The sequence below is a fragment of the Odontesthes bonariensis genome, chromosome 7 (genome assembly GCF_027942865.1).
Source record: "Odontesthes bonariensis isolate fOdoBon6 chromosome 7, fOdoBon6.hap1, whole genome shotgun sequence".
In the NCBI taxonomy this organism is placed as follows: domain Eukaryota; kingdom Metazoa; phylum Chordata; class Actinopteri; order Atheriniformes; family Atherinopsidae; genus Odontesthes; species Odontesthes bonariensis.
In genome coordinates, this window is record NC_134512.1 from 36,738,864 (window position 1) to 36,754,459 (window position 15,596).

General features: G+C 45.0%; 2 protein-coding genes across 2 annotated transcripts in view; both read right to left on the reverse strand.

Annotated features, from left to right (window-relative positions):
* Positions 1 to 4,421, reverse strand: part of zcchc14 (zinc finger, CCHC domain containing 14) — a 47,001-nt gene extending 42,580 nt beyond the window's left edge. The window contains exon 1 of the mRNA XM_075470716.1: positions 3,142 to 4,421. Coding sequence (XP_075326831.1) covers positions 3,142 to 3,636 — 495 coding nt within the window. The 5' untranslated portion in view covers positions 3,637 to 4,421. The remainder of the gene's footprint in view (positions 1 to 3,141) is intronic.
* Positions 4,422 to 13,432: 9,011 nt separating this feature from the next.
* jph3b (junctophilin 3b) overlaps positions 13,433 to 15,596 on the reverse strand; it is a 117,093-nt gene continuing 114,929 nt past the window's right edge. The window contains exon 6 of the mRNA XM_075470718.1: positions 13,433 to 15,077. Coding sequence (XP_075326833.1) covers positions 14,997 to 15,077 — 81 coding nt within the window. The 3' untranslated portion in view covers positions 13,433 to 14,996. The remainder of the gene's footprint in view (positions 15,078 to 15,596) is intronic.

The window sequence follows — 15,596 nt, forward strand, 5'->3', positions numbered from 1 at the left end:
TCACTGTTGCTACCAGCTGCTGGATCAGGGGTTCACTTAGTTTCTCACACACTGCTGCTACCTGCTGCTGGATCAGGGGTTCACTTAGTTTTTCACACACTGCTGCTACCAGCTGCTGGATCAGGGGTTCACTTAGTTTTTCACACACTGCTGCTACCAGCTGCTGGATCAGGGATTCACTTAGTTTCTCACTCACTGCTGCTACCAGCTGCTGGATCAGGGGTTCACTTAGTTTCTCACTCACTGCTGCTAAAAGCTGCTGGATCAGGGGTTCACTTAGTTTCTCACACACTGCTGCTACCAGCTGCTGGATCAGGGGTTCACTTAGTTTCTCACACACTGCTGCTACCAGCTGCTGGATCAGGGGTTCACTTAGTTTCTCACTGCTGCTACCTGCTGCTGGATCAGGGGTTCACTTAGTTTCTCACTGCTGCTACCTGCTGCTGGATCAGGGGTTCACTTAGTTTCTCACTCACTGCTGCTATCAGCTGCTGGATCAGGGGTTCACTTAGTTTCTCACTCACTGCTGCTACCAGCTGCTGGATCAGGGGTTCACTTAGTTTCTCACTCACTGCTGCTACCAGCTGCTGGATCAGGGGTTCACTTAGTTTCTCACTGCTGCTACCTGCTGCTGGATCAGGGGTTCACTTAGTTTCTCACTCACTGCTGTTATCAGCTGCTGGATCAGGGGTTCACTTAGTTTCTCACTCACTGCTGCTATCAGCTGCTGGATCAGGGGTTCACTTAGTTTCTCACTCACTGCTGCTATCAGCTGCTGGATCAGGGGTTCACTTAGTTTCTCACTCACTGCTGCTACCAGCTGCTGGATTAGGGGTTCACTTAGTTTCTCACTCACTGCTGCTATCAGCTGCTGGATCAGGGGTTCACTTAGTTTCTCACACACTGCTGCTACCAGCTGCTGGATCAGGGGTTCACTTAGTTTCTCACTCACTGCTGCTACCAGCTGCTGGATTAGGGGTTCACTTAGTTTCTCACTCACTGCTGCTATCAGCTGCTGGATCAGGGGTTCACTTAGTTTCTCACTCACTGCTGCTATCAGCTGCTGGATCAGGGGTTCACTTAGTTTCTCACACACTGCTGCTACCAGCTGCTGGATCAGGGGTTCACTTAGTTTCTCACTCACTGCTGCTAACAGCTGCTGGATCAGGGGTTCACTTAGTTTCTCACTCACTGCTGCTACCAGCTGCTGGATTAGGGGTTCACTTAGTTTCTCACTCACTGCTGCTATCAGCTGCTGGATCAGGGGTTCACTTAGTGTCTCACACACTGCTGCTACCAGCTGCTGGATCAGGGGTTCACTTAGTTTCTCACTCACTGCTGCTACCAGCTGCTGGATCAGGGGTTCACTTAGTTTCTCACACACTGCTGCTACCAGCTGCTGGATCAGGGGTTCACTTAGTGTCTCACTCACTGCTGCTACCAGCTGCTGGATCAGGGGTTCACTTAGTTTCTCACTCACTGCTGCTATCAGCTGCTGGGTCAGGGGTTCACTTAGTTTCTCACACACTGCTGCTACCAGCTGCTGGATCAGGGGTTCACTTAGTTTCTCACTCACTGCTGCTACCAGCTGCTGGGTCAGGGGTTCACTTAGTTTCTCACACACTGCTGCTACCAGCTGCTGGATCAGGGGTTCACTTAGTTTCTCACTCACTGCTGCTACCAGCTGCTGGATCAGGGGTTCACTTAGTTTCTCACTCACTGCTGCTATCAGCTGCTGGATCAGGGGTTCACTTAGTTTCTCACACACTGCTGCTACCAGCTGCTGGATCAGGGGTTCACTTAGTTTCTCACACACTGCTGCTACCAGCTGCTGGATCAGGGGTTCACTTAGTTTCTCACTCACTGCTGCTACCAGCTGCTGGATCAGGGGTTCACTTAGTTTCTCACACACTGCTGCTACCAGCTGCTGGATCAGGGGTTCACTTAGTTTCTCACTCACTGCTGCTACCAGCTGCTGGATCAGAGGTTCACTTAGTTTCTCACTGCTGCTACCTGCTGCTGGATCAGGGGTTCACTTAGTTTCTCAGTGCTGCTACCAGCCTGTCATTGGCAGCGTCTCACTTGTAATTTGGGGTCGAGGTAACTTGTAAGCGTTTGGAATTTATTCCCCCTGTGATTAGCTGGTGTTCCACCTGCATTAGCCACACTTTCCCGTGCGCCACCGGGACAGAAAGCCCCCCCACCTGTGGTCAGAGGAGGGGTAAACCCTGGGCTTCATGCACCTGAAGTCTCAGTTTCATCACATCTTCTCAGTCATACTTAGTTTCATTCACACCCAGGCTGGTGTTAAAGTTTGTTCCCTGAGGTACAATCTAATGTACCCCCTAGGGTTAATTATTGGGCCTAAAGGTACATATATGTACTTTTTGTTCTACATGCTGGGGTACAATAGACAGTCTGTGTTAGGCTCTACAAATGGCATTAGCCTAAATATTAATATGTTAAAATAATTATTTAATCATTTTTCAGTAGGCTTGTAGTTATGTTTTTTTAAATGTGAAGTCTTCAATGAAGATTTTATCTTCTAAGCCATTTTTTAGTATCCTTGAAATAAAATATTTAAAAAATAATATATTTATATAAATATTAATAATATGAATCTTGTGCTGCTCTCACTTCTTTTGAATGAACCAGAGTCCACTTTGACACCTCAGAAAGTCTCTTCCTCTGAATGAAGGACTTTTCCAGGCTGTCAGTTCCCAGGAGGGAAGTTCACTGCCTTGTTTTTGATAAAGTTCTGCTCGGGAACTACACTGCTGCTGTTTCACTTTCTGACGGTGGACAATCTTGAGTGCCAAATTTGAACACACCCACTCTTTAAGGATGTAAGATATTCTCTTATAAGTTACTGTATGTATGGGAAGCTACTTATTAACTTCAATTTTTTGTTTCAAGATGGTCAAACATTTTAAGTGTGACCTTTTTTTGCATTCAGTTCTGTTGCCTTAGAGCATTTCAAAGCATCGTGGAGTGACATCCTCTGATATGCGGTTTCACCTTCAACTTATTGAGGTTTGAGAACTTCTGCCGCAAAGGAAATGATGTCCGATAGCACTTCAGCTTGCCCCACCTTTTCCCTCCCGGGCACCAAACCTGGGACCCGGGCTGAGGCGCACTCACCTGCAGGATGTCTTGCATCTGGCCGAGCTGCTGCCTCAGCACCTGCTTCTGGTGGAAGCTGAAGGCCGGGTGGTTGGAGGCCATGGTGAACAGCAGCAGGAACTGCTGCTCCGTCCTCCCGTCGTTCAGCGCCAGCCCGTAGTTATTGATCACCGCGTCTATGTGGGTCAGGGTCCGGTACAGGACCCCCGCGGCCTCCCGGTTGTCCGAGCCGAGCAGGGCGAGCGACACCAGCAACTTGCTGCGCACCACCTCGTCCGTGATGTTGGTGAGGCCCGACAGGTCCGCGGGGTTGTTGGCTTTGATCTCCGCATCCCGCAGGGAGTGGTAGTCCTTCCGGGCCAGGTCCTCCAGGCAGGAGCCCAGGAAGCGCAGCTCGATGGGGAGGCAGAGGTCCAGCAGGCCGCACAGGAACTCCGCTCTCTGGGCTGAGGTGAGCGAGGAGAACCAGCGGTACACCCCCTCCCGTTGGACGCAACTCCGGCTCTCCACCATCCTCACGCATCCACCCCGAGAAAAACTGCAGTTAAAGTTTCCCACTTCTCAACTTTGGCGTGTTCGTGCGTAAATACGCAAGCGCTGGTACCGCGGCCAACTTTTAAGTGGCAGTTTGCCACCCCACGCTGTCAGTGCGCTCGTCCACGCTCCGTGAAATCAAAAGAGGCAACAGTCGTTTCCTTTGTTGGCAGCTCGGGCCTCTTCTGACCATAATCTCACCAGATCCGCCTCATGTGCAGCCCAGGAGGTGTCCGGACAGGAGCCCCTCCACCGGGGACAGGAGCCCCTCCACCGGGGACAGGGTCGGACCGCAGACCCCCCGGCTGCACGCACACAGTGGTTGCAGAAGGACACGCAGGACCCAAACACGCAGGATCCAAACACGCAGGATCCAAACACGCAGGACCCAAACACGCAGGATCCAAACACGCAGGACCCAAACACGCAGGATCCAAACACGCAGGACCCAAACACGCCTCCCCATCCACGGACACGCTTAGTCTCCCAGAGGCTTGTGGCTCGGGGCTGGCCCGCTCTCCGGTCCTGCGCGGCACAACAACTCCTTCCTGTCGAGCTCCACCGTCATGGTCTCCTTAAACTCGCGCGAGCAGCTTTAGTTAAAAGTTTAAACGCAAAAAACTTGAGCAGCGTTTCCGAAGCGTCACCTCCTGACGCGCCGCCGCGCAGAGAAGTCTCACTGAGGTCCCCGGGGGTTATTTATTTTTCCACAGTGCGCGAGGCAACGCGACGCAAGCGGTGGCTGTGGGCTCCCTGCTTTCTGACATAAGTCCCGCAGCGAGAGAAAAAAACAGCTGTCTGTAACGTTTTCCCCAATCTGGCAACAAGACAAGCCCACCATGAAGAATAGTCTCCCCTGATTGGCTGAGAGAGCTGTCTGTGACCGAGGCCTGTTTTGTGATTGGCTGGGAGGGATTTCCGCTGGCCCCTGCTCCACATCTTTTCTCGTGTTTTTATAAGGATCTCAGTTGAGTTTTCGGGTCTTTAAAGTGCCAGAAAAACGTTCGCGTGACAGTCATCATTATGAAACTCCTTTATTTAGCTGCAAATGGTTACCTGCACATTATTTCTTTACCAGAAGGACTTTAGCTTTCATACCTACTTTGCACATCCTGGCAATCCAAACGGCTTTTCTCTCTGTTATATACATACTGTTAGTTTTATTTTATTTGTGTGTTTATCATTACTTTATTCATCATTTTATCTTTATCCATCTATACCTGTTTATGTTTATTGTCATTTCACCACAACAAATTCCTTGCATGTGAAAATATACTTAAAGATAAAAAAAGAATTCTGATTTTAATAGAAACAAACAGATAATACATTTAAAATTAAGATACTGAAATGGTTTCGCTGGATAGTAAAGTTATAGAATTAAAGCTTTGATTGGAAGTGAGACATCCCAAAGCTCTTCTTTGGATGTGGGCTGCCTTTTGTTGCGTTCTCTGCCAACATGATCCCACACTGCTTCAGTAATGTTGAGCTCCGGGCTCTGGGGAGGATTCATCCCTCCATCAGACCTGCTGCCACTGATTTTCAGCCCACTTCTTGTGTCCTTTGGCACAGCTCAGCCTTTTCTCCCTGTTTCCCTTCCTTAAGAACGGCTTCCTGACAGCCACCCTTCCATGGAGCCCATTTCTGATGAGGCTTGGGCCAACAGCAGATGGATCAGCTGAAGGTCCAGATGCATCTCTCAGCTCCTGTGTCAGGTCTTTGCTGGATGTTTTCCTCTTTCTTAATTTATTTTTATTTATTTTTTTCTTTATTTAGCCAGGATTGTCCCATTGAGACTAAGAGTCTCTTCTGCCAGGGAGTCCTGGTCAAAATGGCAGCTTACATACAGTTCCAGACGCAGACAGACACAAAACATATAATAAGGAAAATAAACTTACAAAAACTACATTAAGAGAGAAAATAATAATGATAAACTTAGGCCTACATAAAACATAGCATCAGATCAAGGTTATGTGGTGTATGTTTAAAAACAATGACATTCCTCTGTGTAAACAGCATTAATTTCCCTCTTAAAAGTCTCCAAAGAGGGCAGAGAATCCATACACAATATATTCTGCAGCTCATTCCATAGGTGAGGAGCATAAAAAGAAAAGCCTGTCTTTCCTAATTCAGTACGAGGAGTGCAAGACTGAAGTAACAACTTTTGTGAGGAACGTGTACCATAAGATGAAGTGCGAAGAGTCAATAAATTACAGATATAATGGGGAAGTTTACCCAACAATGCCTTAGCAATAAAAAGTATCATATGCAATTTACGCCTTAAATACAAAGATGGCCATTGGACTTTAGAGTATAGATCACAATGGTGAGTTCTTGAGGGGGCACCTGTTACAAATCGCAATGCAGAATGATAAACTGCGTCCAGCTTCTTGAGGAAGCATAAGGGCGCATGCATATAAATTGTATCACCATAATCCAACACTGAGAGAAAAGTACTCTGGACCAGCCTTTTTCTTGCTAAAAATGAAAAACATTTTTTCATACGAAAATAAAAACCAACCTTAGGCCTTAGCTTTCTTAAAAGATTATTGATATGCACTTCAAATGTGAGCTTTTGGTCTAACCAAATACCAAGATATTTGTAAGAAATAACCCGCTCCAGGAAGGTACCATCAAGTGTTGTTAAGTTACCATCAGGACATGCTCTTGATCGTGTGAAAATCATATACTTCGTTTTATTTGTGTTTAGTGCTAATTTTAACTGCAATAATGCATTTTGAATGGATATGAAGGACGTTTGTAAAGAATCCAAGGCATCTTGCACTGAGGTACTAACAGTGTATAGAATGGTATCATCTGCATATAGATGTACCTTAGCTGGATTTAGGCCCTTACCTATATCATTAATATACAGAGAAAACAAGATTGGGCCAAGAACTGATCCTTGCGGGACACCTGCTTTTATGGTAAGTAAGGGTGATTGAAGGTTCTCTAGGGCAACACACTGTGTTCTGCCAACTAAATAATTTGAAAACCATTGTAACACTGGGCTACTAAAACCTATAGCCTTAAGTCTATGCAATAGTATTTTAAAATCAACAGTATCAAACGCCTTGGAGAGGTCAACAAAAAGTGCACAACATGATTTTTTTGTGTCCAAGGCAGAAATAAAATCATTTAAAACAGATGTCACGGCAGTTCCAGTGCTATGACCTTGCCTGAAGCCTGATTGAGTTGTACTTAAAATATTGTTTTCAGCTAAGTAGTGTTTCATTTGCTCACTGACAAGAGATTCAAACACTTTAGCTAGGGTTGACAACCTAGAAATGGGTCGATAATTATCTAAGATAGACGGGTCACCCCCTTTTAGAAGTGGCAATACTTGAGCTGATTTCCAAGATTCTGGGATACATCCACTTGTTAAACTAAGGTTAAAAATAGCAGCAATGGCATCAGAAATTAAAAGTGCAGCAGTTTTATAAAAGAATGGTTCAATTTGATCAGGACCTGCTGATTTTTTACAATCCAAGTTTGCCAACGCCTTTCGTACCTGCGAGGTGGATATATGAGTAAAATTAAAATAACTAGTATTAGATGCAGTACATATGTGGTCAGTATTTGTTATATCAGTTTTAGTCTGAGTCATAACCCCTGCATTTATGAAGTGCTCATTGAAGGCATTTACAATGTTTTGTTTCCCTAAAATTTCCCCTTTACTGCATGAAAGAGAGTTTGGAAGGGTAGGTGGCGCCATTGTACCTTCAGTAGATTTGATCAGTTTCCAAAACTTTTTAGGGTCATTTAGATTTTCATTTATCATTTCAAGGTAATAACCACTTTTTGCGTTCTTCACTAATCTTGTGCACCTGTTTCTGAGAGTCCTGTAGTTCAACCACAGATTGGGGTCATTATGTTTCTTAGCATTTGCCCAGGCTCTGTCCCTTTCTCTAATGGCCACAGCAATATCATCTTTGAACCAAGGATTGTTTTTACCACTTATTCTAAAAGATCTCAATGGAGCATGTTTGTTAATTAAAAAAAGAAAAGTTGCTTTAAAAAAGTCCCAAGCCTCTTCTACAGTAGTCATATTACACACATAGTGCAAATCACTATGAAAAACATCATGCAGGAAGGCCTGCTCATTGAAATGCTTATAGTCCCGTTTGAAGACATATCTTGGACTAGATTTTGGTGGCTTACAATCTCTAACACAAGCAATTGTGCAGTGGTCACTGATATCATTGCAGAATATACCAACAGCAGTATATTTATGTGGGGTATTTGTGAGGATGACATCCACTAAAGTTGACTTATTCATATCTTTTAAATTAATCCGCGTGGGCACATGCACTAATTGCTCAAGATGCAGCGCATCACAAATGTCCTTAAGCGCGTTTGACGATGCGGACAACCAGTCCCAGTTTAGATCTCCCAACAGTAGGAGCTCGTTGCCCGTGTATTTGTGCAGCACTTCAGATAGCGCAGTTGCAGCCTCAGCTGTTGCAGACGGTGGGCGATAACACCCGATTACTGTAAGGCCGGCACTGTTTGGCATAATAAGTTTTATTGCCAATAATTCAAAAAATCTTGGTCTAGTGACAGACTCGATGATTGAGCACTTAAGTGCTGTTTTGATGTAGGCTGCCACGCCCCCTCCCCTTTTCATGCGATCTGACCGGAAGATGGTGTAGCCATCAATGTTTATCATTTCATTTGTGATAGAGGAGTTCAGCCAAGTCTCTGTTAAAACCATTATGTCACAGTCAGTTGACTTTGCCCAAATACGCACGGATTCTATTTTGTTAATTAGACTGCGCACGTTTGTATGAATGACACGTAGCCCGTTTGAGCTTTTGAGATTGGATGGAGTCTCAAGCTCAATTTGACCAGGGCCTGGATTAGGGTGAACATTTCCTGCCAGCAACAGCAGAACAAGCATCCAGGCATTCTTAAGGACATCACTTTCAGATCCTGTTCATCTGCTGTAGATAGTTCTTTAGGCCTGACACTTCTTCTTTTGTCCTCCACTTGTCCAGTTTCCTCAAATGTTTTAAGGACACACTGCACACCATGCTGAGATATGCCAAGTTTTCAGCTAACAGCTCTTTGGGAATCACCTTGTTACTGCAGAAATCCTGTTTTCTGTCTGTCACACTGTGTTATCTTTGCTGTTTTTCACACATGCAGCTAAAGAAATGGGAACAAATCTTAATTCCAGTCTAAAACCCACAAAGAGCTTCTAGATTATTCATTTCTGGTGGCATAAAACAGTTTAATTATGTAATTTATATTAATTGTTCCATAATTAGTCATTAGATTATATCTTATATTCCTTTTTTAAGCTTTAAATTGAATCTTATTTACTTTTTCTTGATGTTGAATAACATATAATTCTTTATATTGTTTTTTTTCCCCCACTTTTCTACTTTTAGACGTGATAACATTCATAATTTTGGGATTAGGATTTTTTTTAAACTCCATCCATCCATCCATCCATTATCTTCCGCTTTTCCGGGGATCGGGTCGCGGGGGCAGCAGCCTAAGCAGAGAAACCCAGACGTCCCTGTCCCTGTGTTTTTTAAACTGAATTTCTTATATTAATTTGACTCTTTTGGTAACTGAAAGCAGTTTTAACATAAAAAAGTTGAAACTATGAAGCTGTTTTTCACAGATGCAGCTAAAGAAATGGGAACAAATGATGTGTCTCTGTGACAGGCTGCTGGGAACAAAGTGCCTAAAGATCCAGTTTAAAATTCTTTGCTAAGTTGTCTGTTCTGTGTGGACACAACACTGGTTCATCCCTTGAGTTAGAAGCCTTTTTCCTGCCTGAATAGATCGAGAACTGGACTGAAAATGAGTGAAAAGTACAATATTGTATAATATTGTACAGTATTGTAAAATGAAATGTACGATTATTTTCAGAAAGCCTGGAAAATTGTTGCTCAAGACCAGTTTAAAAGATTACAAGAAAGAAAATCTGACTGCCTGGAAGAAAATATAAAGAAATAAGGCCTGAATCAAGAAAAAAACTTAAAACTTAGTGTTAAAGTTTATCTGAACTCACCTGAAATTTAAGGCGTGTGCTTGTAAGCAGGATTTAAAACATCAAAAATAGTTTGCTCCAAAATAGAACAGTTTTAGAAACCTGAAGCCTGTATTGTGAGAAAACTGAGAGATAATCCATAGTATTAGGTTATTGATCTTTAGGATGGCACACTGGTAATTTTATTAAGGAGGAATCACAGGTGTCATTTAATGAATTTTCAGGCACATATTTGAATTTTTTTATGTGTTAAAATGCAACTTTATATGTAATCTGTGTCCTGTTGCTGATTGTAGTTCGTGTTGATATCCAGAAGATGGCGCCAGATCTCCATATCTGTGATATCTTACATCTTCACAGATTTAAAAAAAGAACACGTTCACTGACTACAAATCAGTCTAAATTATTGACCTCAATCAGATTTACTTGCTGAAACTATTAATATTTCCATCCCATCATCTTATCGTTTATGTCACAGGTTCATCTTCCTCCCCGGCGCCGGCGCCTCATAGCGAGAGGGTCCCGGGTTCAACTCCCGGCTGGGGCCTTTCTGTGTTTGTTCTCCCCCGTGTCTGCGTGGGTTCTCTCCGGCTTCCTCCCACCGTCCAAAAACATGCATGTTGGGTTAACTGGAGACTCTAAAATTGTCCCTGGGAGTGAGCATGTGTGGTTGTTTGTCTCTGTGATGGACGGCGGCCTGTCCAGGGCGTAGCCCCGCCTCTCGCCCGATGACCGCCGGATTCAGCGGGTACAGAAAATGGATGGACGGACGGATTCTTCCTCCCCTCTCATCGACAACAAAAAGCAAGCCCCACCCACGAGGCCCCACCTGAGGAGACGGTTGCCATAGTAACTACACTCCTCCTTCTCCAGCCAGGCCCCATCCATCTCTGCATCGTGGATGCTGCAAAACCGCACAAAGCACGGAGCACAAAACACAAGGATGGGGGAGACTTAAAAGAACACGCGAGGCGGAGAGTTTTCTTTGAAACACTTTCATTATTTTCTCCACACAACTGAAAAACAAAAACAGAGTAATTCCCAGAAAGAAAGAAAGAAGAAAGAAAGAAAGAAGAGGAAGAAGTGAAACTATAGAAAGAGCTTGGCATGCTGTAGCATGCTGCAGACTAACAGGGTGGCGCAGGGCATCGTCACCAGGCTGATGGCATACAGCAGAGCCTCTTGAACCTGTCTCAGTCTGGGAGCCGAAAGGAAATAAAAACCCACCGTTCTGCCTCTCAGGCTGCAGGCACATTACACCGAGCTGTCATACTGAGGTGGGGAAACACCAGAAAAACCCGCCCACAGCCGAGTTTCTGCTCCGACCCCAAGTTTGAGAAATGCTGTCGGAGAGAAAAACAACAGCAACCCCCACCCCCACCACCAACCCCCCCGCACAGCCCGCCAGGATGTTGTTACCGATGATCCAATCATGTGAAAGGTGAAGGACGGGCAGACGTGTTCACACACTCTGATGTGCACACGTGTAGACAGACACAGAGGCTGGTCCACGCCACGGGTCACCGGCAGAATGGGAGCTCCGCCTGTGGCTGAGAGGAGGGGGAAGCCGGGGAGATCTGTTCCCGGCTGCTGCTTCCTGCACCAACTGCAGGATTTCGGTTTGTTCATCACAAAAAAAAGAAAAAGTGATGTCGAACAGGCCGGTTTGCAGACGCTGCTCCTTTCAAAACCCAACACGCCTCGTCGTGCTTCTGAAGCTCCGTCTTCAGAGTCGACACACGGCTAAGATTTCACGGTGCATGCATTGTTGTACTCTGATCGGTTTGCACTACAAAAGCAAGGCGGGTGGCGACTACGGTGAATTCTGTTCAGATATCTTAAAAGTATGGTAGAAAAAGATGATGTCATCGTCTTTGGGTTGAGTTTGGAGAGAAGCAGCAGGAGACTCTGGCTGTGTTCGAAACCGCAAACTACATACTTCCATACTACATACTGATCGATCAGACAGTATGCAGAGCGTTTACCCACAATGCATTTCGCTCCTGCCCGAGCCTAAATCAGCCGGCCTGAAGCTGATTTCTCTTCAGCTCTAAACTCTGTAAACTTTAGCAACATTTGAAACATTTTCAGGTGAGAAAGTAGTCGTTTAGATCCCCAACGTGTTGAAAACCTGACAAAATACCGGCTATTTACCATTTTGTTCCCACGAATTCGGCGCTACTAAAGCTAGCCGCAGTGAGCAACGCACTTCCGGTTATTTTCACAAAATAAAATACCTGTTGCCTTTTATCATAGGGAAAGCCATTACGATACAATTGGTGCTTTTGTTTTGAAAACAGGAAGTGAACCTACCCTCGTTGTAGCTAGCTTGAAACTGCCGTTTTGACAGGAAATGACGATCGGCGACGTCCCGTTACGTTGCATCTTGGGTGGTTTGAGTATGAGTAGTAACCTCATGATGCATACCCAACATTTAGGAGAATCTAGTATGCATCCGGGAACTTCTCGCTTACTCAGACTCGCATACTAACTCAGAAAGTTAGTATGAGTAGTAGGAGAAGTAGGAGAAGTATGCGGTTTCGAACACAGCCTGGGCCTTTAAATCTGTATTTGTGACGGCGCAGATGCTTCACCAGGGGCAGTATTCCCTCTAATCAACCATCTGGTGGTGGAGGATGATCTGCCTGAAACAAGCTCCGACTCAAAGGAAGCTCCGTCCTCCGTCTGGTGTGTGTGGAGGTGGACGGAGTGGGAGGCAGAGACGCAGCCAGCACAGCTGGCAGCTGATGCTCGTAGGCTGGATGTGCAGCGGTCTGTCCTCATGATAAAGTTCACGAACAGCGTGAGAGGCCTCTGAGCTACTTGGAGACCACACACAGAGACGCAGGGAGGGGGCACACGTCAAAGTGCGACACAGGTGTAGAGTCGAGTTAAAAAGAAAGTTTAATTTCAAGGTTTAACGTGTGAAGACATCATCAACAGGTCCTCAGCTGGTTATTAAATGAGGTTAATACAACTTCAGATGAACAAGAAATGAGCCAAAACACAGAATCAGTGAGTGAGAAACTAAGTGAACCCCTGATCCAGCAGCCCAGCTTTAGTTGTCGGACAGACGGCCTCACATCTGACTCTAGAACACTTTGGTATCCAGAGGAGTTCATGGTGAACTCAATGGCTGCAAGGTGCCCAGGTCCTGTGGCTGCAGAACCAGCCCAGATCATCAGCCCTCCACCACCGTGCTTGACAGCTGGTGTGAGGTGTTTGTGCTGATATGCTGTGTTTGGTTTCCTCCAAACGTGCTGCTGTGCATTATGAGCAAACATCTCCACTTTGGTCTGCTCTGTCCAAAGGACATTGTTCCAGAAGTCTTGTGGTTTGTTCAGATGCAGCTTTGCAAACCTAAGCTGTGCTGCCATGTTCTTTTTAGAGAGTAGAGGCTTTCTCCTGCAGCCCTTCCACACAAGCCATACCTGTTCAGTCTGTTTCTAACTGTGCTGTCATGAACTTTAACCTTTAACATGCTAACTTAGGCCCGCAGAGTCTGAGATGTAGCTCTTGGGTTTCTGACCTTGGGGTTACCTTTAACCTTTAACATGCTAACTGAGGCCTGCAGAGTCTGAGATGTAGCTCTTGGGTTTCTGACCTTGGGGTGACCTTTAACCTTTAACATGCTGACTGAGGCCTGCAGAGTCTGAGATGTAGCTCTTGGGTTTCTGACCTTGGGGTGACCTTTAACCTTTAACATGCTGACTGAGGCCTGCAGAGTCTGAGATGTAGCTCTTGGGTTTCTGACCTTGGGGTGACCTTTAACCTTTAACATGCTAACTGAGGCCTGCAGAGTCTGAGATGTAGCTCTTGGGTTTCTGACCTTGGGGTGACCTTTAACCTTTAACATGCTAACTGAGGCCTGCAGAGTCTGAGATGTAGCTCTTGGGTTTCTGACCTTGGGGTGACCTTGCTGGGACGTCCACTCCTGGGAAGATTGACAGCTGTCCTGAATGTTTTCCACTTGTGAATAATCTTTCTCTCTGTAGAACGATGGACTCCAGATAGTTTGGAAACGGCCTTATAACCCTTCCCAGACTGATGGGCAGCAGCAGCTGCTTCTCTGAGATCGTTGCTGATGTCTTTCCTCCTTGGCATCGTGTTAACACACACCTGAATGCTGCAGAACTTCTGCTTTTATAGAGCTGCTCACACTGACTGATGGTCAGTTAATCAGAGCATTGATCAGCAGCTCCTGGCAGGAAGGGTTCACTTAGTTTTTAACTCACTGCTTCTGTGTTTTGTCTGTTTTTGTTCAGTAAATACACTGGAAAAAATCTAAATCTTACCAAGTATATTTGTCTCATTGAGTATCTCATTACACTTAATATGAGACACAATTGCCTAACAAGCATTATTTCAGGGACTTGTTTTAATACATCTGTAATATCTTGTTAAGTGAAAAAGTCTTAAAAACATCTTGTTTTGAGTCATATTTCACATGAAACAAGCTTTTTTTTTAACATTTGAAGAGGTTTTTAAGCTAATTTCAAGATCACTTTTATCTCAAAAGTCCTAAATATCACATCTTATTTCAAGAAATCTTGACAAGCCGATTTTCACTAGTTCCATGTCGGGCAGATCTTTTTTCTTATTTAAAGCAAAAACGTCTTGAATTTGTTGTTTTTCTTACTTATTTTTGGAGGGGCATTTTTTCCAGTGTAGCGACATTGTTGATCTGAGGCTGTGTTTCCTTCACTTTAACACCTGGTAAGGACCATTTTTCCTTTTTCTTTTTTAAATGTCCTGATACTTAAACCCGTATAAATAAAAGAGGATTCACTTTCTTTTTCGCACGCCTCATCCGGAACGAGAAGAGAGACGTCGGAGAGCTCCACGAGTGGCACGGCGTGAAGCATCGGTAACAACACCCGGGCTGCTGGGGGAACTAAAAGGCAGGAGTTTTATAAAGAGCAGTGGAAGGTTACAAAATAGATAATATAGCCATCAACATATTGTACATGAGAGAAAATGTTAATAAATAAATTATAAGTTACAAATCTGTTGAAAACTATGATTTGAAGATGGAAAAAGTCTGTGAGTCGGACCAGTTCAGCCCGCTTGGGTCCAGGCGTGAGCTATCAAAGCTCACTTAAGTGCGGACTGTGTCATCTCCCTGCAGCCCCTCTTCATTCCACTCTTCTTTGGGCTTCTGTTTCCACAGCGACGGGACCGAGCTCTGCCCGGATTGGGCCACCTTTAGCCCGGATGATGGTGGGTCTCCCGGTCCTGGTCTTCCTGCAACGGGGGGGGGCAGCAGAATCGCCGAAAATACTCATGAATTAATAGTTGTTGTAGCATAGGTAGGTTGACTCCGAAAGCAGCGCTGTCTTTAAATAAAAAAGTGAATAAACAAAATAGCCACTCCGATGTTGAGCAGAATCACCATGACAACCAGGATGGAGCTGTAAGCCTGCGTGGGAGAGAGAGAGAGAGAGAAGAGAAAGTGTCAATAATAAGGACGCACAAGGCTCACACACTGGAGGCTGTTTTCATACGTAAAGCACATCCAGCCGCCCGTCCACCCTCTAAAAATGTTCATGTGTGTGATGCCCAACACGAGATCAGAGTTCTCCTTCATTCAGTCCATGCGTTGGAAGATTTTACTGCATTAAAGGGACAGTTCGCCTCTTTTGACATGAAGCTGTGTAACATCCCATATCAGCAACATCATTCATGAACATCTTCTTACCCCCTGCTGCGTCCTGTGAGCAGAGTTCCAGCCTCGTTTTGGTGTTGATGAAGGTAGTCCGGCTAGTTGGCTGGGGTTTAAAAAATAAAGCGTTTTGCTTCTCAAAACAATATGCGTTCAACAGAGTAATACATTTGCATCACAAAATGATTCTCCAGGAAAAAGTCAGAGCTCACAATCGTTTGGCCCTATTTTCTCTCCGGCTAGCGCCATGTATAAAATATATTTTATATATTTTAT